We start from the raw sequence: 23,742 nt of genomic DNA, 5'->3' as shown, positions 1-23,742 counted from the left end.
ACGATAGTGACGTCGAGGTAAACTGAGAAGGAGATAAGCCGTTAATCCATTACCGGTTAATTGAAGTGAATGCAGAGGATTCCCACCCCACCGTTCCTTCTACGACTACATTTGCGGCGCAAGAAGTCTGGAGTTAATTTCTAAAACAATGAGTAAGTATTATTATTATCGCTGCGGGTAAACAGGGATGAGAACTTGAGAGGTGACGGAGTTTGAAGGGCTGCTGTAAACGTGGAAAAGAGAGGATAGGATCTCCAATTGCTGTCTGTCTCTCCCCCAATTAAAACTTATTAAACTCTCGCGGTCTCTCTGTGGCAATACCGGTTTTGCTGTTTCTTTTCCGGCCTGCATTTACCCTTTTTCTGCCTACGCAGCAAAATATTCCTCGTGACTCGCGAATGAACCTAACGCTGGGCCTACCAAGCTCGTTATAGTTTAACTTTAATTGCACGGCTGATAGGACAGTACGATAGTACGATCGTTTCGACTACTTTTGTTTACGGAAAAACAATATGCAATTAACGATAAAAGGGTCACATCGAGAGAAAACTAACTCCGGACGCCGGAGTATCGCCGAATCTTTATTTGAATGGCGATTAACGATTATCGAGAACGACTGAAAGTTGATTCTGTTAGTAAATACGCTAAACGATTTACGTACGATCGATGTACATCGATATAAGCTGCACGGCTGCGCAAGCACGCAATTGCAAAATTGCAATCGCGATCAGTCGCAATCTCGAGAAGTCAATTTTAAACTGAACATCCGAAATCCATTACGTTACAAATTTAATAGGATTATCTAGCTCATAAAAAACACTTATAAAAAATTACATCTAAGCGATGTCACAATACAGAAGAATTAAGGATTATTTATTATTCAGTTTAAAAAAAACTCAATCTTATTCCGTGGTAATTATTTTTTCCCCTTTCGCAAATATTTACGACAGAAGAATTCCCATGGTGACCATAAAATACTCTTTACTGCTAGCTTATTGCTGTTTAGGTTGGGAGAACGATACTCGGTAGTCACGGCACGCCATGAAGAACGTTACCATCCTGCTTCAACTTTCCCCTTTATCACCGCCTTCTCAACCTCATCCCGTTCTTATGAAACAATATGTAACTTTGTACAACGCTAGAGCGGCTCTCACTTCTATATTTATGACCTACGGATTTATCCTAGTTCGTGAAGAAAGTGGGGAAGGCGAATCGAAAGGTAGAAATTTATATTGGACCTATCTCTTTTTCTTCGATTTTTTTTTACCGCTGGAATTTACCGCTCGTTCATAGAACAACAAAAGGATGTGATAGATCGTTTTGACGCATTGACCATAATCTAAAAAAATAAGTACTAAATGATTATCTAACACTTTATAAGAACAATTTGGTCTTGTTTCCATCAGAAATTTAACTTCATTATGTATATGTTGCATATCACTATATCACTCTCTGTTAATCAATTTCATCCATTTTACATATTTAAGAACAATTAAATTTTAGTACGTTCGTACATAAATTATCGAAAAGTTTCCACTGTTAATTTCGAAAAGTATAGTAAAAAGTTTGATTTATGGCCGTGTAATTAGCAAAAGGACAAATAACAGAAACAAGTTGAGCTGCTCTATTAATTCGAACGTCTCAAAGACAATCTTCTATCCGTGCAGCGCGTTGGAGTAATTGTTAGTAGTAACGATATATCTCAGCTTCAGGTATGTGAGAATAACAGCGTCTACGTGCATCTAGCCAGGGGGACGCTTAATTAAACGTTCGTGTTAATTGCTGGGACTCCGCGTCAACCCTCGACCCGCGCAATTCCAGCGCTATGCAGGAAGAACTTCCGGTTTCCATCGGTGCTAAATGGAGCGGCGCACGTACAGTCACACCTTGTCGCGTATATCACGGGTGCACCTTACATTATTTTCAGAAAATGCAAGTACCATGATTTAATGCTTAATTAAAGCGGCTTTTACTATCGTAAACTAGTAAGATATGACCTAGCTGTCATATTTTTTAAATCGCAATTTATATTGTATCGTTTGTTGGAAAACGAAACGAGAGATAAAACTGGATCTATCGAATCAGCAAATGGAATGAATACGTGAGAACAAAATTTTACGATATTGAGTATCAAGTACAGTCAAACAATTTTAGTGAACTACTTTCATAATTTTAAAATATCAGATATATGAGAACAATAATAATATTACTTTTTATAACAAAATATTAATATTATACCTAAAACAAGAGAAGGGCAGTATAGCGTAATATGGGTAATAAATGCAGTGGTCAAATATTTGATTACCGGCTATAATCGCGTAATTCAGTTTCATTCTGTCCGCCATAAATTGTATTAAAGCGCAGGTTGAAATTTTTAAGCAAAAACATAAAGCACGATTTTATCAGAACTAGCTTTCGTTCGGATACGGATCATAAAACATCTGGATCTCAATATACTCGTATGGTCCAGACTACGGGTCCCCAACCTATGGCCCGCGGATCGGTTCGGCCCCCATAAAGTTCTATCCGACCCGTCAAGAAATTTCAACGCTATAATATAAAAGAATTTTAAACTAAAGCTATTTTATTTTTAAATAATTTTCAAAAATAAAACACATCCAGCCTCCCTGTCACCACAAAAATTTTAGTATGACTCTTTTGACAAAAAAGGTTGGGAACCACTAATCTAGACTAGTGCTCGGAATGCACATTTCGCCAATTTTTCCCCGCTGCCGTTCAAGACGGTCAAGCCACTGATCACGTGATATCAACGCTATTTCAAAAGTAGCCTGAAACTGAGCGATATGCAAGAACAAATAGAAGCGCACCGCAGGAGTTTATTATTTACGTATTGAATGAATCATTTAGAAATGTGACTATCTTAAGATAAGGATTTATTTTTATTTTAATCAAAAACCTGTAAAGAAATAATATAGATATTACATAAAAATTTCCCGATAACATAAATATTATAGTGATGTGAGATGTGTGGACTTAAAGAAAAATTAGCGTGACGGACTATTTTCATTTACACGAATACTAACGTATTTTTGTATTTTTATATTAGATTTTGTTAACAAACTTTGTATTATTTCGTTAATAATTATTAAGTTATAATCAAAACATTTCTGTTAATTTGTTAATATGGGTATAAGTCGCTATATTTTATTGTGTAATCATTGTACCTCATGGAAATAATTGCATATTGCTCAACGCATATCAATAATAATAACAAATTACCTCGCATGAACTGTCCATTAACGTGTATGTTTTGCAGTGTAAGATTGATCAATTGCAGTGTAATGTATTTGATTTTACTGAAGAAAATTTCAAATATATATGTATTCGTATTTAAAATTCATATAAAAATTGATGAAAAGAGTAAACTTTATACCATATTAATCGCACGTGCATTATTCTATCACCTACCTACTATGATTCTTCCGTCTGATTTGAGATTTCTATCCGCAGCCATGCGAAATCGACATTTCGATGGAACGTATATACGCCATCATCTGAACGTGCGTTTGAAGATTAGCAGTATTCCGCGATTAAACAATCGGTCATGTTCTCACGTGTATATTCATAGACGCGTGCATCTATCTAGATGTAGATGCATACATGTAACTAGATGAGAGAGGCAAAATCCATGGCCAAATAGTGCGAGCGTTCGGCGAAACGACAATAAATTAAGCTCAGCCAGAACTTGAAATTGAATCAAACGCGGTAATCTCTAATGCAATTGATTTTAGCATGCAAACATCCCAGGCCAGCCCAGGTAGGACGGCATCGGGGAATGGTCATCAAGGATAAGAGAGCGAAGGGATGGAGGGGATAGAAATATGCATCGCTATCGGTCAATATATACGTATATAACCTATAATGATTATACTGATAACGTAGATTCCAGAGTCTGTATGTGTTCGGATTATGTTTCATCATCTATCCCGCTATCCTTTATAAATAGCTCGTTTATAGATAGTTGTTATTGCATACTGATAGCGACAGTGATTAATTCGTCATTAAATCTCGCAGAACATGATACTATTAATAATGAATTTCAATTCTTGTCGCACAGGCTTGTGAAATAACGTCGCTCCTCGAAATTAATAAAATTTTTATTAAACTTTTTAATTACTATATTTTGAAGAAATGTCCGCTATTCCCCTTTCTCCAATACATGTGTGTTCTCTACATTTAATCGAAAACATACAAGCTTCGGAGTTAACGATAATTAATGGCTCGGCCACAGAATAATTTCCAGGTAACAGATTAGCGAAATTTTTGTGACGGACGCATACGAGCTGCAGGCATTTTCTAGGTAGATGCCGACGACGCTCTAACACAATGTGGTTAACAAGTATGTGATTAACGAGCTAGGTCGTTAAATGACTCGCTGTTTGTACTATATACCACTGTCGCGGTACTAAATCGGTCGTACCGTTTAAATATCGGCCATAGTGAATTCGGGGAAACGTGCGCGATTTGCCAGGATCTGCTAGATTTACTAAGCAATGGCCTGGATAATCCGTCGCGTTTACTGCTGTATCTACCATCCTGCTCGATGTACAGGTACGTGGTATCTACGTCACATTGTAAGTACTATACAGTATTATGTCTGTTTTTAGTACAAAATAAGGAAGTTTATTATTTTATTAGAGATTTTAATATAAAATGGTATTTTTTATTAAAATATATAAATATGCGATGTAATGAAGCTGAGGATTAGCAAGAGTTTATTTTGAGGCATCTTTTCGTTATACGACTAAAACCAATTAGTTAAAACATAAACCTAAACGATGAAAAATGATAGATCTAAAATAAGACACAACATAATGGCAACAAAAAGCGATAAATAATTTGATTTGACAGTCAATGTGTTTTTTTGTAAATAAATTTAGTCAGTAAAGTTTTTTTCCAACAAATTGTAGCAACAAATTCTATTTCGAGTATGCAACGATAATTTCGTCACGATAGCAACATTCTGCAGAACGTACGATGCAGAACATCGCACTATATACGCATGACTATATATCTTTTACAATCCGTTCTCAATCATGTAGGTCAATTGGTTTCTGGTTCGTGCACGTTCAAACTAAACTGTCGTATCGAGACACGTCGTATAATCGCCGGAACGCGACAAGGACAATTAACCTTCCGCAGCAACGCGAACGCCACGCCGATTTTCCACCATCATCATTTACACAGCCCTTCCGGATCCTATCTCGAGCGAAGCGCAGCTGCGACCACTCGACTAGAGAGTATTCATTCGTGGACACGGCGGTGAGGCATCATAGCGCAATACGAGATACCTCTCTTTACTTTTCGTCAGAACCTCTCGTCAGCTGCAGAGCACGACGCGACAGCATACCGGCAATTAGAGTTTAATTACGAGCATCTACGAGAATGTAAAAGCGCGTCGGTAAACGCGGAGATGCTGGCGCTGAAGAGGAAAATCGAATGACGAGAGCACGGAGAAAAGTACAAAATTTCTGTTCTGTAAACAGCGATTTTGAAATATCCGAATACAGCATACAACAAATGCTAATGTATCAAGAGCAGCAAAATCGTTAAATATATATCATAAAATATCAAATAAAGAAGGTATCCAATATTGTATATCTATTTATTCTGTTGGCGGTTCCCCAACTATATCTTAACTCGTAGTTTATCTTATGTGTTCCCCTTTGTATGAGATTTGTATAGAACGATTTTGTGTTCATTACTTGGTTACAATATTCCAAATAAATTCAAATGTAACGCAATATTCAACATAATGCAGTGCACATAAGGGAAATATATATCTTTTATTAGAAAATAATCACTTTATGAGGAAGAGATTAATAATTTCTGCGCACCGTAATCTCGTTACCCACGGCGCGCGCGGCGTGATACGCTCGTCTCTGCTATCTCGTCGCTAAAAGGCGCAGAGATAAACTAGAGACAGGAAGAGAGCGAAGAGAAATTCCAGGCCCGAAGGTACCAAAACACATTTGAATATGTCCAACGTGTGTTGTCAAAGTGGGAATCAACGACTGTTGCGTCTGCATAATCAGAGGATGCAGCGACACAAAGTTATAAATGCATTTGGTTTTAATACCGAGGATTATTCCGTTGTTTTATTCTCTCTCTCTCTCTCTCTCTCTCCCTCTCTTTCTCTCTCTCTCTCTCTCTCTCTTTTTCTCTCTCTTATTTCTAGTTATTCTTTCGTCGTATCCATATCTGAGCACTGCAATGCTCACTCGGTCACACTCAACGAAAAAAAAAACTGTCTGCGTTTTCCAGCTGCTACATTTTTAAGACAAATATATTTAATTGCTAATCACTTGTTATACGATACGGAATAATTCCAAGTGTAATTCACTCGGAAATTTAAACTGACGTGCATAGAGAGAAAACCAATACACAAAATATCTGATTACTTGTCGCACGTTGCGTTAATAACATTTCGCAACAAATTCCGTGAAAACGTATTATCGCACAATCGATGAAAATAAATGAGAACCGAGAAACTCAAATTTGCAACAAAGTCAAGTGCTACAAAGAAAAATAACATTAACGAGAAAGAGAGAAACAAATGCTATTTAAATATGTAATCTTAATTTAGATTCGCTGATAAAGCAACATAAATACGAAGTACTGAAAATGGCAGTAATATAATCCGTAGCTTTAAAGCCATGCGAAACTATTACACACGAAAAGCGCGCAATCTCGCGTGTGCGAATTGCATCAAATGCTGCACTAACGCTTTACGACGAGCCGATATACATGGAGTTTCTCGGAGAATTCCTAGAGCGTCGTGCCCTAAGCTCAGCCGCGTGTTTTGTTACTTACCGAAGATTACCGGCTTACAAGAAACCCAACGGCGGTAGAAGCGATCCGCCACCCTACAACCCTCGAGTATCCCCCGTCCTCGTTCTCCACCCACAACGCTATTCCGCCCTCTCTACGGCCTTATCACACCCGGTTTCGCCGACGTTCTCGTGGAACAGGAGGTTGCAGAGGGGGGCTATGCTGGGCAAGGTGGCGGGAGAGAGAGATAGAATAACGCCCCTAAGTGTACTTACTGCAAAGACCCGAAATTGGAGAACGATGTAAATCACTTACGAGATACACTGGCGCGAGCGCGCTCGAAGAAAAGCAAGACGCGCCGCCATTTATCGTCGGTGCGATAATTCGCGCGGCTTCGTGCCGGAGTTTCCTGTCTTGCGGGGCTGTGTGTATCGGCACTAGCAGTCTGGAAGAGGAGGAAAAAGGAATTTGGATAGCAAGGCGAGCGAATGTCGAGCAAAAAAAGACGCGTCTAAGTGATAAACGCGGCAGACCGTTGCGTTGTGAGATTAAAAACATTATAGCGACCATGTGTGTTACGTTACAGCAGACTTACTGATTTATCAAACTTGACAGCACATTCTCGGAAATTACGCGACGCTCGGCTTCACTAAATTATTAAACGTGCTCGATTTACTAAATACAGTAGATATTACGAACGTTATAGAAGTACTTTTCAGTTTAAATTTTTTTTCTCTCTTTCTGTACTTTGTGTGTGTCCGCATGTTTTAATATTATTAAATTATTATCATCGCATGAAAAGCGAATCCGTATAACAAAGAGTTATATCCTTAATAGCCAGCATTGAATATACTGTTTATATGACAGTTAACAATTCTTTATTGCTTTCGTAGTGACCCTCTTCTGATTTAAAAATCGGAAACAATGGAATGGACGAATCAACCGCGGGATAGTCGGTGAAAGAGCTATCGATCCCAAAAAGCTCCCTCGAGTCGATTTGAAGCAATGAACGGTCGTACGTGGTAAAAAGCGACAGGTATTAAATCATCGTTGTTACTCTCCTTTTTCAATTATACCGGCTCTTCGATAAATCTAAGTGCTATGTCGATGCGTCGCATCCTGTCCGATCGGATGCGCGAGAGACCACCGGGCTATCACGATTTGATTTACCTAATGGAAAATGTTGCCAAAACGGATTACGTGTAACTCGAAAATATTGGATATATTAAAATATTTCTCTATTTGCTATATTATTTTCCTTTATATACATACATCGTAAATTTCTATGTAAATTTTTTCTGATTTTTGATATTTAATAATACTTCGTAAATTAAGAACGTGTTTTATTAGTATTCTTTTATTTTCGTTTCCTTTTGTATTACTTTTTATCTTTTTATTTTTGTACAGTATTTTCAATTATTTTATTGTAATTTTTATTTGTTCTTATTAATTGTGTTATATTTTATATACTATAGGATTTATATTATTTGTATTACTAACATGTATGCAAATTAGATTCCAACAACCTTAAATTTCTATTTTTAATATAAAATAAAAATTGCACAATATGTATATGCATATTTTAGATTTAATATAGTTAATTAAAATTATTCCGAAAAGATACTCAATTATCAATTAATTGATAATCAGATACCTTTTCGGAAAAATTTTAGTTAACTACATCAAATCTGTCGAGTGCCAAGTTCATATATAATCTTTATTCAATTCATATAGTATATTTTAAACTTAATACAAAACAGGATCTTCGAAGGGCGGGGTTAATAAATACCTACAAGAACATGTAAAAATTTAATTGTAAAAAAATGTGCGTGATAAATCCTAAATAGAAATATTTCTCCTGTACCAAATAACGCTTAGTGGATACTCTTCCGAAAGCATAAAATACCATAGAAATTCCCGACAAATAGCGTCGATCGCAGGCACTTGCGGAATTTGAAAAACAAATTTAAATAGTTGTCCAAGGAAAACAATGGATTTATTGCGAAAACAATGGATAGCAAGGTACTCCGAGTACGTACGCACGAGATCAAATTGGTAATTCGTAGTTAGGCTCCAAACTATGTTCCCAACTTGTTCAGCAACCCTAGTTGCATCTATAGCTCCGTAAACAGGTCAGCGTGTAGAATGACAACTTAACTATAATCGTATCACGCATACTGTAACTTAGCCATGGAACAACACCTGAGTTAAAACAAAGCTTTATCGAAATGTCACGATATTGCGTAATTACTTATTACTGGTAATCTGGTTATTCACATTATCTGCTTAAAATAATATGTGAAATATTTAAAACGCATTACCCTACACAGGATTCTATTTATTCCTCAATTTAGTTCAAATTTCTCATGAAAATTATAATTAAGTACTAATTTTTAAAAGCCCGAAGGATCTCTTCGGTTCACCTTTCTCGATATGCTAGATGAACTCAGAAAGTCCGTGCGATAGTAGGAAGAAAGAACTTAATCCAAATTGAAGAATAATATCGTTGGTTAATCTTAGTAAGGAAAAAAAAGAGCGTGGAAGGTGGAAAGTCTCTGAGAATACGGCAGTAAGATAGAGTGAGTTCGCATTTAAATATTTCGAATGGAGACTCATTCGACGCGAAAGAAGAATGGAAGTGGCCGAAATGACGATAAGGATTTTCTCGTGTTTTCATTTATAACGTTCTCTGGCTCTCATTCATTCATTTGTCCATTCATGTGATATACGAGGTCTCGTTAAACAATAAAATAGTAGCATAAAAAATATATGAAATATTATTAATAAACGATCACGATACATTTCACACATGGTTTTCCATGAATTATTCGATTCGTCAATTCGTTTGTTAGCTGCATAATTAAAGTGTTTCTCCTTTCTATCTCATATAAAAAAATAATATTTCAAAGCATTTTACGGAAAGATACTACTCGTAGAAAAGAAAAAGTTTCTTTTTCTGTAATCATTTTACAGAGCGTTCGTAATATCGTCTCTAATTCGTTCTTCAGAATTTAATATCGTATTATAGTTACTGTCACTGTATATATCATATACTAGAACCATAGACATACGCATAAGTACTAGTTGCACGATTATATATTGAGTCATTCAATTCAAGTTCGACCTATGAACGTACAGTGTATAATTCTACAGTGTATAATAATATTCAACTGTAGTACAAGTTAGTTCGAATATAGACGGACAAAGCTAATTTCTACTCGATAAAGCACAAATCTGATTAAATTCATGCAACGCGGTATTGCCTTGTCGTCGAGACACTTTATGCGTAAAATTACATTCACGGCATTGAAGCCCGTGATCGACCTTCAAGAAAGCGCTGGTTAACCCTTCAAGGCCCGATTTCGCGTCGATTAATTTCGGTCGTAGTATAACTGATTCTTTATCTCTTCACTGCTCCAGTTTCAGAGAGGAACAAAGAGTCAGTTAAGCTGAGGCTAAAGTTAATTAAGAAAGTTAACCGCCTTAAAGCAATTATCTGTAAAACAGTGTGTTACTCGCGCAAGAAAGTGGAATACATTTAACGCATTTCATGATACGTTTCTTGTAATTTTATATTCCTTCTCTCTACCAATAATATATAAATATCTTAAACAAATAAACTAATATATTAACTCTTTATTATGCATTCGCATTCAGTAGAAACACAGTAATATGCTGAAACGTATGGTATATAACTTACAGTTAGTCGCAAATAGTAGTAGTCATATATTAGCTTCTATAACGATAGGGTAATCCATATATTAGCTTCATTGATTTACGAGATAACGTTGCCAACAGTTTTTCTTCCGATTAACGATTTATCCACCGTGCCGAGAAAGTCAGTACTCTCTATTATTAAAGATATAGTGCAAAAATAAGGAAACAACAAACTGTGAGATGACAAAAAAAATACTGAGCCTATTAAAGCAATTAAAAAACAATTCAGATATTAATTGGGTGTTAATAATATTATTTGTTATAGACTCATAGAATTGGAATTTTGCAAACAAGATCTCGATGTAAACATACATGCATGCTTGATTAAACACTTATCAAAAATGGATGGCTAACGAAAATTTAATCTTCATTTACATGACGTCGATGTGATAAACGATCCTTTGTTACGCAGATTAATCAAGTATGTATAGAGGTTTTTACGTTAATCATGTAAGCGTTATTGCGTTACGACAAATAATTTCCTTCTGCTGTAATTGTATGTCCATCATAATATATCGGAGATGTTTTATAAATCCAAAATTTCGTTTACAATATTTTTTATTTAAATTTAAGTATTTACATTTGATATGTAAATATGATTTCATTGAAAAAAAAATTATAAGTTATAAAATTAATAAAAAAAAATGTTTCATGTTTAAGATTAAAAAAAATACTTTTCACAATAATTGATTGGAGATAATAACATATGAAGTGTAGTGGATTTCATTCCCTGACGATTAGGCTTTATTCTCGTCTTTGATATAGAAACACGCTTGAAGGACTTCATTCGAGTTCGATTTAACTTTGTCGCGCACTAGCGTACCGTCGGAAGTTAAATTACCAGTAGAATCGACGAACGGAGTTGTATCATGCTTTAACGAGAAATACTCATTCGAGAAACAGAAGTACAAAGATTATATATTACAAACAGTCAAATTAATATATCGTGCAAATATCTTTAGAGGCACTTCAAAACAAAAATAAAAAAACCGTGAGAATAATGTCATCCTTTCTCAAAATAAAAAAGATCGCAGATGACGATTATTTCTTTTACAGAGTAACATATATCAGTAAATTTTTGTAAACATTTTCCGAAAGCCACGAAAACAATTCATCTCTCATTGAGATTATTGCAAATTAATAAAAAAGACAAGGGCTTCCCGGCATATCAGAAAAAAGTCAGCTCTTCTCGATTTCCACTCTTTTTTTGTTTGATTCGTACTCACCGAATCAACTCATCGACATCATTAGCCGATGTCATCCGAGATATCCGGTATCGATTTCGAATCATACTAGCAAGCGGATGGAGAAATTTAATTGGGGGCCACGTAATTCCCAACTCAATTCGAGCGCTTGCCTGTCACGAAAAAAATACCTGATGCCGGCGTCGAGCTCGCGAGGAGTCAGAACTGCCAGTAAAATCGCTCGAGGGAAAAATTTTGCCGTTAAAGCGGCAGCCTTCAAGATCGCTCGCGTCGATCGTTGCGTTGATTACGAACACACTTTTTAATTACTTCTTGGAACGTTAACACCTCGCGAAACTTTAAGTTCGACCTAATCCGATCATCTCCTAACATTTTATTGCGCGAGATAAACTGATAAACCATCGCGATGCGATGTATCATATATCTAATCTTTTCTGCGAAACAAACGGCAACGTGTAATATATGCATTGCCGGATGTAAATATCATTGTTTGTATACGTATTATTTGCAACAATGCGCATCTATATCAATAGAACAATATAGATATTGAATGTATTATGCGTTGCATAACAAGATATTTGTTCCGAAATTACTATTCATATTTACTATTCAATATTAAAAACATATATGAATATATAAACCATCGAAACATATCTTTTTGTATACACAAGCAACTTTACAATAGATTATTCGTCTAATAAGTAATACGCGAATGAAAGACCATGTTACTTTCATTGTCCGCTTTCCGTCAGATACGCGTTCGTCGTTCATCAAATTATTTGCCTATACATTTCTCATACGACCCTTTGTAAGAAAATCAGTTTTCCATGTGCTGTTGTAATACGCCATTAAACGATTCAATTAACGACCGTACTTTAAATAAATTAGTATTCAAGATTCCCGCTACTCTTCCCCGAGGTCGAACGCAAAGTGAGTACGGAAAGAGGAGATCATTAAATATTACGGACAAAGTACCCCGTTTACTTTTGCGTGGAGGTTCCAAGTGCGGAGAGTTGAAAGGAGGAAAGAGAGGAATGGATGGGTAGAGGTGAAATTGTAGGAATTGTAGGAATTGCAGGGCTCGAAATCGTCAAACGGAACGCTAAGGAAGCTCTTATCGGATTTTTCCGCGGCAAATCCCTTCGAACTATTTAAATCGCACTGCCAAGTATAGCACATACCCACGTAATTCGCCAGAACTATGCGGAAAGTATTCCGAGCGGAAACGAGGGAGCGAACTATTTTGCGTTCTATACGCAGCCGGGGAGATCCGCCGACCGAGGAAAAGCCACAGTAACTCTCCGCGGCAACCTCGAACGAATTGAGACGAAATTGCTACGGCGGGAACGACGGCTTTATTCGAAATAGGATATTCCTGGAGTTTCCCGGTCGGATATACGAAAGAGCACTTGATCACGTAATTAATTATTTAGTCGAGAGAATATCTTCCTACATGCGAGTACATCATGCTTTCCATTGTAAGTATTGGAAAGTCCACTACGTGAACTTCATAAACGAATTTGTCAGTTTTTGACATCTGTATATAAGTAAAATGTTTGCCCATTGTTTGACATTATAAATGATAGTAAATGTTACACGTTAATTAACCATTATCTATAATTATCGTTATTATATGTGATAAATTTGCTATTTAAATTAAACTCATATATCAAATATTCAAGTTAGATGATATCTATATAACTTTCGCACGTATTTAGAGCATGCGTTAAATTTGCAAAGCAAATAAAAATATACGTGATTGTTCGTACTGAAACTTTGTGGCATGTATAAACTTTGGTGAAAACCGATTCGCATTTATTCGCTTTAATTACTAAATATTTTATCAAAGTTATTGTTGTTTTAATGAAATAAATTGCGTGTAAAATCATAACTATAAACAATTTTTACGTTACATATATTTTCGTATTATATTCGTTTCTATATAACTCGTTTCCTCTTTTAGCGCAAATACACAAACATTGTTACAGTATTATCGTATACATTTTTACAGTATATCGTATTTATAGTACGATCTATTATCTACCAGCTAAACCTGCTAAACATATAAATACAACTTAAAACTGATCACAATTTATTCAGTTCGCTTAAACTTCAATATTCTCGACAAAAACCGTTATCGAAGCTTCGAAGATTTCTTTACGACTCTTTCATTACCTTAGAAATTGCACGTCTTTAAAACTCTGGAACTTCTCACGGTAATTAAATCGCGACTCGAATCTCGGCTCGTTCGAATTATCCGACCGAAGTAATAATTTCCAAGTATCTATAGATAATCGATGACACGTCGAGCGTGTACGCGGCTCTGCTCTTATACGTTACTCGAGAATTTTTCAAGCTCGAACAGGATCAAAATGAAAACGTCAGCCAGCGTTTTCACCACGTACCTCACTTAATCGCGCGAATTTTTTTACACGTCTATTCAGTCCCATTCAAACAGTGACAAGTAACAATATTGCACGACGTCCACAGCCGGCCATGACTGTTTTAAAAAGTAGCAATCTGCGTTATGTAACTGGCGCACGATAACAAAAAGGTAACTGACGACGCAAACACTCGCGACATGCGCCGCGGAAACGAAAATAATAATGAATAACACCGAAACATAAACGAGCAATCAGGAAACGAGGATAAAAGTAATAGACATATCCGCGTGGGATCATTGACGAGTGCTCGTTATCGCTTCCATCGGACTTTTATTGGCTGCCCCAGTTATAGTAGCGTACGGCTCACTCCTATTGCCACGCGATTCTCTCAAATATGCCTGCCACCTGCCTGCCAATAACTACGATCGTAGATATACGATTTGCATTCGAGCAAATATGTCACGTCAGTCTCAATCGAAAAGTCTAAAAATAACGAAAACTCCGCGATTGCTTCGGCGGATACGTACCGATCGATCGTGTTGTATCAAAGTGAGAATTTGTTTGTTTTCCCCTCCAACACCTCGTATAAATAAATGCGATATTTGTCATCCGTAACCGATGTTACATATCAAAATCACGCGTATACAAATATATGATCCGAATACAAAGCCGATGACTCCATGAGATATCGCGCATTCAATTGGTCATTTTCATCAATTCACACGCATTGGTATTTTTAATTAAATATTAGTATTATCATTGCACGGAAGTACAATACGGATGCTATTTATTTTAGACACACGCAGGTGCATGGCATTAAATATCAAAATAACTAAACAGTTCGTTCATTGTAATATCAAATAATATTACTAACATTCAATTTTTCATAAAATATTGTATAAATGTATGTAACGTGCGCAAAATCCGTTGTGCAAAAAAAACCTCTAGTTAAAACCTCGACAGTTAAAAGGAGAATAGAGTAGTTGCAACTGAATCTGAAGCTACCACGCTATTTCGTCTCGATGTAACTTACGACGGTATCGCTTTCGTGCCCATAGCCGAGATCTAGATGTATTATCATTTGGCACGCGGTGCTCCGTTTGGCATCCCCGATAGGGATCGACCGTGCGAAAACAAATGTCCCGGAGATATATGTATATCCGTCGGCGGACACGGTGGGCAGGATCGATGTCCCAGTGTACCATTTTGATCATGGCGCATTAAAAGGACGAAAGAGAGTTATCGAAATCACCGTGTATGAAAGGCAGACTAACGAAACTGAAAAGCGGAAAGAAATTCCTAACTTTCCGTGAAGCGATCCTTCGTATCGCATCCGAGTCACGCGCCATCGACGAAATCTCCGCCGTTTTTCGTGAACTCTCGCGCGTCGCACAATGAGCCTTAAACTTTGTACACAATATCAGCACTATATTATAGTCGAATTTCAAGCCGTGATACGGGAAGTATTGCTTTGTCCCCATATATGATTATCGTTTAGACGGTTTATTGCTAAATCGTGTTCGTACACAACGCGTTTCCCCGAAGTTTATAGTTATAAACGAAATACACAGGCACGGATATTAAATCGTTCGCGATCCGATAATCTCGCAAAACGACGTGGACTATGACTGCACGTGCTAGAATTTTAGAGTTGATTTCGGTGCAAGAATACTGCAGGTTTATTATACAACGAATGAGTATTTTGATTTCAAAATTACCGGAGAAGCAGACGTTAACATATATACATACGCAAAATGTACGGTAAACATATGACAAATAATAAGGACAAAGGTTATATTGCGGAAACTATTTGAACTTTTGAAATCCTCTTTGCAGCAGTCATGTCGACTATGCAAAGTCCGATATGAGAGATGTTTTCAAAGTTAATGAACATATTTCAACGACGACATATGCTAAGCGCATGACGTTAGAATCAAAGACCATTTCTGGCTTTGTTAACTTTTTGAACGCAGCAGATAAACTGGAAATTGTAGTTACTTTGTGTATGATTGGACAACAGTTCTACCAGGCTATTATGTGCTTACATGCGGAATGAAATATTCGTTTCATGTTTGCGAAATATTTGATATTGGATAGCGCCGCATCACGGAAAAACTCTGTTATTCTGACATAATTTATAACATGACGTGACGTGACAAAACGGAGTAAATAGATAACCAATATTGAGCGAGTTAACTGATACGCTCGATATCACCGATATTCCAACAATTCCGACGTACGCGCGCGCAAAAAGAAAGCATTGAATATCAAAAAGGCAGCGAAGGAACACTGCAGTTTTTTTGTTCCAACGCGTATATAAAAAAAGAGATCGAAGAATACATACTATACCAGGTATATAGATAGACGGTTTCTTCTTATTAAAACCGTCTGAGTGATATGGCGCTTGTGAAAAATTCAAGATCCAATTCACCTTTGAAATCTCCGGTGAACTATTGGAAGTACGAGTTCTCCATGACAGCGCAGCAATTCCAAGTGTATGCTGACCATTGTTTCTCAGTGGGGATCATAATGCGAATACATAATTCCCGAGCTACTCCAAACTACTACAAGCACTCACCGTCTCTTTACGAAGCGAAGATTAAAGAGCTGTTTCAATTTTCATTTGGTATATAAGTCAGCTTTGTCATGAGTTTCGAAATGTTTCATAACGTTGACTGTAAATCGATTCTCGGCCGTTTGCTTTCCCGAACAAGAATTGAGGGATTAATAATTAGGGAAACAAATTTCACTAATTCGTTACACCGCCTCCTTGTTGCATCAATTTCAGTTCATAAAATTAATATACTTAATAAACTTATAATGTGTAAATATAAGCTTCTTTAGACAATTCTGAAAGAAGAAACAGATATTGAGACAAATTGCCGCTGAGCCGACAAACTAAGATTTTGTTTTCGTTTTTAAAGACAGCCTGAATTTTGGTCTTCCAAAAATATATTTCTCTTTTCTACTTTAAATTTAGTTGCGTCTTGCGAAATGAAAAAGAAAGTACACAATTAACCGGAACATTGACATATGAATTTATCAGAAACTTATTGGCCTCGGCTTACCTGATTTTCAAGAGATATAATCATTATAAATTTACATACCTAAACCACTTGTCTTTTAACTGACTTTTCTTATTACGTTGTTGTAAATTAATATCACGGAATATCTCTTTAACTTTCTCTATACAATTTGTTAACGTTAATTAAAGTCTAAATTTAACTCACCGCCGGAAGCTCGCGTATCGCTTTTGCCCTCAGGAAAGTACTTCGATTACATCGATGTCTTATACGAGCGTCCTTTACGGGACACGTAAGCTTGGCTAACGCGAAACAGCGATATTACGATACCCGGCGCTATCTTCCAAGCATAAAGTAGTGCTTAACAACTGCGTTATTACGTGCTTTACGTTGTCATTTCGTGCCGATCGTGTTCATGGTAAACGCTGCTGGAAAACTCGCACGCGTATACGTACATATGTGCGCGCGAGCTATATATACGTACACGTCTACAAAACAGCTTGAACAATTTTCCAGTCCGAAGTCCATCGTTAAATGAAAAGTCCGATATGCACCGTCCGCCATTTCAAAGTTTTGCGTCGCAGTTCGCCGTTCGGTATCGGTTCATTCAAAGCGTAACGCTCTCTTACGCTCTCGAAATTCCAGATTGTTAAAAAAAATTCTTTCCGCAGTTACGAAAAAAAACTGCTATTCATTTAATTTCTATACGTGTCGTGTTGTTCGGTCACCATTGATCTTTCATCGTATTGTTACGCGCTCGTATCGTACGCTGTAAAATTTGTGACCGCTGCATGCAATTCCACGTTATCCGCATTAAGATCAGGTAAATAAATCAAATAGTTAACGACAAATCTCTCCGCAAGGGATTTTTTACTGTTATATTTTATTTCTCTTTTAGAAACTTTTTTTATAAAAAAATAAACGCATTAAGGTATTAATTAAATTGTTATTATTTGCAGAAACGTCACAGTTATGGAAAATATTAGTAGAGAAACTACCAAACAAGGTAAGTTGTAATTGCTTAATTACTTGTTATTTTTTCTATTTATTGAAGGCCTACTCTTATCTTGCGTATACATTATAAACAGGAAAAGAAGAGCTGCAAAACGATGTTGCGACTGAATTATCAGACAATATCGAAGAGCAACAGAAGAAAGAAGAGCCACTAAAGAAAAATTTCAAATATTATTTTAACAGATTTAGATACTATCATTATCATTGTTCCGAAAAAATTAATTCCTTCATCGCAGTGATATGCATGTGGATTATTAAAATTCAGTTCTACTTAATGGGTTTCAGAATTAATGGACTTCCCTCGATTCATGAAATTGAGGAGGAAAATTATTTAAACGACGATTAGTACCACTATATTATTTCATAATTTCGATTATACTTTATATGTGTGCAATCCAATTAAATATAAAGATAGAACGTAAAAAAATTCAACAAGATATAATTTTGAAAAAAAGAACCAATGAAACCATCGCATTATCCTAATCGAAGCATTGAATGAATAAAGAATTACCTTGATTCTGATTTTTCTTATCTTATTTGAATGACCCGACTTATTCAAAACCTCCCCGCTTCAAATATATTCGACTGTACTGCTGCTGCGGAACTTCAAATATTCACGAACCGATTGTAAAAGATGCAGTCCAATCTCTGCGAGGTGCTACACGTAATGGAAACCCCTTTGAAAAATTTCTCAGTTTGTTGTTATCCGATAAAAGTTGCCTTGCACGGTCACTCATTCGAACATTTTAAATGTTACCTACGAATCTCACGTAGCGCGCCATTGCTTTTTTCTAGCCCTACTTTGTCTCGAAGGAACATGAATACTCTAACAAGCAAACTTTTCTTTTCCGTTCAAGCCACACACGAGTAAATTTTTTAATTCATTTCCGCATTTCACTGCACGTGTGCTGACATTACAAAACTTTTCCTAATGCTCTTCGTGCTGCATTCTGATTGAGATCATTTACGCAATATTCAGAAAGAGAGAGAGAGAGAGAGAGAGAGAGGGGGGGCGAACAACCTTTCAGAATTAAAATAAGTGAAGTATACGGCGGCAGAAAAAAAAAAAGGCTTACGTTAAAAGTATCTATATTTCTGTACGTTTGCTTTTGTAATCATACTTGTAGATAAGTGCGTTTGCATTTGTAATATTACAAAGAAGCGAAGTCTTTGTAAATCTCACAGGGGCTTAAGTAAAGTCTTCTACTACTAGCATTACTATGAACGATATTTGTATATTTTCGTCTTATATTTCAGATCTTAAGTATGATTTTGAAATGCTATATAGGAATAAGATTCATATTTGAGACTTAAGACTGAACATTGCCTTATATCGCAAATATTACAATTTAAATCTATATAGCATTTAAGATAATTGTAAGATTGTACTATGAATATCGCCTTATGACGGACCAACGTTGTAATCTGTGATAAATGATAGTCGCAGCCTCTACGTAGAAAAGATACGTCAAGACCGGATGGAGGCTAAAATGCAACAAAACGAATTCCTCTCGTGAAGACTGGGTCCACGAAATCGTATCTACCGTAGACATATGTATTTTATGCCGAGCGTTATGGCCTCGTGGTTGATACTTGCATTATATCGTACATATAGGGATATCTTCTATATAGTAAATGCAACAACAGCAAGCGACCTATTTCCCCTTCGAGACACATTCGGGAAGAAACAAAATGTGAAACCATATATTTTTCTCGGATAATTTTCGCGTTCAAAACGTTAAATTATCGAATGCGTTAAGAATACGTTGAGAATCTTCTAACTTATGTTTTGAATTAAATATCTCTTAATTTCGAAACCTAAAGTCAGATTACATTTTGCAAATTATTTTCCCGTCTGCGCATTGATTAAATTAAAAAATATTAAAACAACGTAATAATATTGATTAACGACGAATTGAATACATGTATGAAAATTAGTAAGTGACATTAAACAACACATAAATTGCATATATTTATGTACTAAGTAGCGGTGACATGTAAATTGGATTATTGCATACGTTTACATGCATGTGTATATTAACCCTGCATGTGTAATACATGTAATAATAGATAAATTATGAGTGACAAAACAATGAGACGCTTAATTAATATCTCGGACGCTTTTATATGCATACGTAGAATTACTATATTTGATCTGAGTTTATTGAAATATTAATTGTTATTATTAATTATACAAATTGTGGAATATTATAAGTAATTCTTTACTTGTGTGTATTAGACAAGATAATAAATTTAAATTAGTAAATATCAGAAAATAAACTAGCAATCTGTATACGAACTGGACAGAATGTTAAATGAAGTTAGCGAAACTATATGTATCGCCATATCATTCACTAATTATAATGCTTTTATCTCTCTACTGACGCGTACGCAATAAAAGTTATTGCCATTCTTGAACTTTTCGCATTATAACTTTGAATATAAAAAACATATTTCTCTCATGCAAATCCAAGGTAAAATTTATGTAATATTTCACGAAAGTATAAATAATGTTATTATAATATATAGATCAAATATCTCTGCGATGCGAATACATATTTTCACCAGAAATCTTTGGATAACTAATCCATAGGATATGCAAATTATATCGTGCAACATTTGAATATAATATTGGAACAACGCAAATCAAATGTACAAGTATTTCTGTCGGTTTCATGGCTTTGATGCACACATGCACACAAAAATTTAAACGCGCACCCACGTCTCCTACAGCCGTCAGCGCATTGCTGGTACACCCTCCCCTCCCCTCCTGCGGCATGATAATTTATCAGGATCATTCCGGTGGTCGCAGAACGCGAGCGTGAACAGGACACCCGGCGGATTTATGATAACGATAACATTGAATAATTCGTGGCAACGATTGATCGCATGGTCACGACGAGATGCACGACTGATGCGATGTTTCAGTAAAATTGCGCGGGCCCGAGCGTAGGAATTAACGTACGATTAGGCATTTCAATAAACAGAAAATTTCATTAACCGATGACTTAATCGAAAAATTATATTTTTCATTAATTTCGATTTTAAGTTAAAAAGTTAACTATGTGAAAAATTCCAAAGTAATATCTGTGAATTGTGATCTTACATATAAGAGTAGATTCAGAAAAAAAAAGATTGAGTTTGATGAAAAAATAATCACATTATTCTTATTCGTCATTTAAGTATTTCGAAAAATAGACTTTATCAACTTCAATTTGCTTATTGATAAAACACTTAAAGTGCGTCTATTCGTTTTATAGAACGGCGAAGGTAATTGAGAAAAGAAGAGCTCTCAACATTTCAAAGGTCGTTATTACGATTCGCAGACATTAAGGTTACAAACGACACGTCAGCCCTCGCGGCTCGATTTCCACGTATATAACGACGGCATATATCACGCGAAAGCTCGCCCTCTACGTGGGTGGAGATGCGAGAGTAACTTCCGAAAGGCCGATAATCTTTGCCTTAATTGAATGGCGAGGGGAGAAACAATGATTCAAATGTTTGCGACGCACCCCATTTCACGCTTTTCAGAAACTATCTAGGAGATAACGGGGGAAAAAGTGAAGAAAGAGCAGGAAAGTTAGAACGTCTCCGCAAACACAGTAGGGAAACAAGATAGGGAGAAAAAAAGAAAAAAACAGACGGAAGAAAAAAGCAACGAGAGACTATACTGTAAATCCGCAACCTTGCGTCACGACGATTTGCAGTTGTACTGCCAGTAATTACGCGTCACCAAATGCGGCAATGTTTTGCGTTTTATCTGACGCTATCTCGTGACGCTATCTGTTAACCGCTATGTTACATTCCACAAACAGGAGTCGTACGTCTCGTTGAAATCGAGAGATCCCGAAGCAATCAGCCACGATTTGCTACCATCCTGATTACGTTTGAAGGATAAATGGTCTATATACTGTACTGTATACGGTCTACTGTCTATATACTATAACAACAATCTACGAACGATATACATTGTGTCAAAATAGAGTTGCGTGCATTTGATAACGTAATTAGACGGAATAACAAAATTGCATTGAAGACAGATATTTGATCAATGCATATATATAATTGTTTTCTTTTTATGAAATTCACACGCACATTATCACAAAAGCTCTGCTCTATTTCGTGATTAGATCCGTCATGATACGAGACATAATCGTATACGTTAAGATTTGCAATTAATACTTATACAAAAAAAAACCTGTGACTGAACTACTTTAAACTTGAGATTCATCCAAGTCGAAAATTGGGTCGCGTTCATCCCACGATAGAATCGGTGGTAGAAGAAAGAAAGGTCAGGAGTTTACGAATGAGGCGGTAAAGGCGGTTGAAAGAAGAACGACGAGGCCGGGGCCACTTAAGAGCGAAAATTTTCGTCTAAAGTCGACGAATAAATAATTCCCGAACGAGGCATTTCCGTGGAGCAAGGACCCACCTTTCCCTGGTATGAGCCTAGCCACCTCTCCGTCCTCCTTTCGAATTGTGTAGGATGCAGGAGCGACTTTCCCCTTCCTATGGGACAGTCGCCCTTATCACCCATTGATTTACATCTCGAGTTGTTCCTGCGGGAATCCGCCTACCTGTCGCACTCTTCCTCCCGTTGCCCTGTTTTTCCTCGGCGATGCACCGCACCGTGCGTCGCACCGTCTGATTCCCGGTTTTATTTTTTCTTTCGCCAGCCCCAGAGGTACCTTCACCCTTGTTTCCACGAAAAGCCGTCCAGGATTTCCCGGATACAGAGAGTTCACGGTGCACTTTATTATCACGTTAGACGGGAATAAATTAAGCAAACGATGCGCGCGCGCCTGCAATCCTGGCATTCATACAAGATATTTTGCTTGTTTTTGTGACAGTCGTACACAAATCGTACGAATATGGCCAAATCGAGACAAAAATAAAAATATAAACACACAATATCGCAAAATGCTGTAAAAGAAATCATTGTAATCACAAACACAACGGAAGTATCGAATTATCCTCATTTTTCTTTTCAGGGATTACACTCGATCTTCGTCCACCTAATCCACGCTTTCCTTTACGTTTCCAATCGCCACATACTATACTCGCGTCTGCGACAGCGGTACAATGAAAACAAAATGTGTCCTGACAAAGTTTAAGCGATACGGACAATCAGTTCTCAATACGACTCAATCCTTTCGACGAACGTGATTTGACGTTGAAAATTTGTCGATACGTTACGCGCGTTAGGAATTCGGAATGAGAAGAGCTTAAGAAAATGAGTTTCATTAAAGAAATGCTACATTAAGAAATTGCTCTAACCGCAAAATTCTAAACCCGGTGTGGGAAAACGTAGGGTGAGTATCTCATTTAGGATAATTAATACTTCTTACACAATGAGGCGGAACGACCTTCCATTATCACGTAATGATAAAGCATCACAATTTTTCAAACAAAGTAGTATCTTTGTTATATGTATATGTATAATTTACGAATCATTTAGTAATATTGGTAATAACCATAATTGAATGATAGTCGAAAATAAAAATAGCGATTTTTTAAATAGACTTTTTCGAGAAAATTAAAATTAATATCTTAATGTAGTAAAATAAGTAAAACACAGACATATAGGAATAATAATAAGCAATT

The 23,742-nt window shown here is 36.4% G+C and overlaps 2 protein-coding genes across 2 annotated transcripts in view; one reads left to right on the top strand and one right to left on the bottom strand.

Moving 5' to 3' along the window:
* Positions 1 to 17,401, bottom strand: part of LOC112453891 (TWiK family of potassium channels protein 18-like) — a 241,727-nt gene extending 224,326 nt beyond the window's left edge. The window contains exon 1 of the mRNA XM_025014906.1: positions 17,329 to 17,401. The gene's annotated coding sequence lies outside the window, so the exon portion shown is untranslated. The remainder of the gene's footprint in view (positions 1 to 17,328) is intronic.
* Positions 17,402 to 17,632: 231 nt separating this feature from the next.
* Positions 17,633 to 18,651, top strand: LOC112453886. Its single transcript, XM_025014893.1, has 3 exons — positions 17,633 to 17,944; positions 18,081 to 18,127; positions 18,210 to 18,651. The coding sequence occupies exons 1-3, from the start codon at positions 17,913 to 17,915 to the stop codon at positions 18,479 to 18,481; spliced, it is 351 nt and encodes a 116-aa protein (XP_024870661.1). The 5' UTR covers positions 17,633 to 17,912; the 3' UTR covers positions 18,482 to 18,651.
* Positions 18,652 to 23,742: the final 5,091 nt, after the last annotated feature.

The sequence above is a fragment of the Temnothorax curvispinosus genome, unplaced genomic scaffold, assembly GCF_003070985.1.
Source record: "Temnothorax curvispinosus isolate PA1 unplaced genomic scaffold, ASM307098v1 QBEX01004747.1, whole genome shotgun sequence".
Classification (NCBI taxonomy): Eukaryota; Metazoa; Arthropoda; class Insecta; order Hymenoptera; family Formicidae; genus Temnothorax; species Temnothorax curvispinosus.
Note: the sequence above shows the minus strand (reverse complement) of the source record. Positions and strands in the feature narration are given on the sequence as shown.

Coding starts and splice junctions, on each gene's coding strand:
- LOC112453886 (XM_025014893.1), top strand. CDS start 17,913: ATGCAATTCCACGTTATCCGCATTAAGATCAG. Junction 17,945..18,080: donor GTTATCCGCATTAAGATCAG/GTAAATAAATCA, acceptor TATTATTTGCAG/AAACGTCACAGTTATGGAAA. Junction 18,128..18,209: donor TAGAGAAACTACCAAACAAG/GTAAGTTGTAAT, acceptor CATTATAAACAG/GAAAAGAAGAGCTGCAAAAC.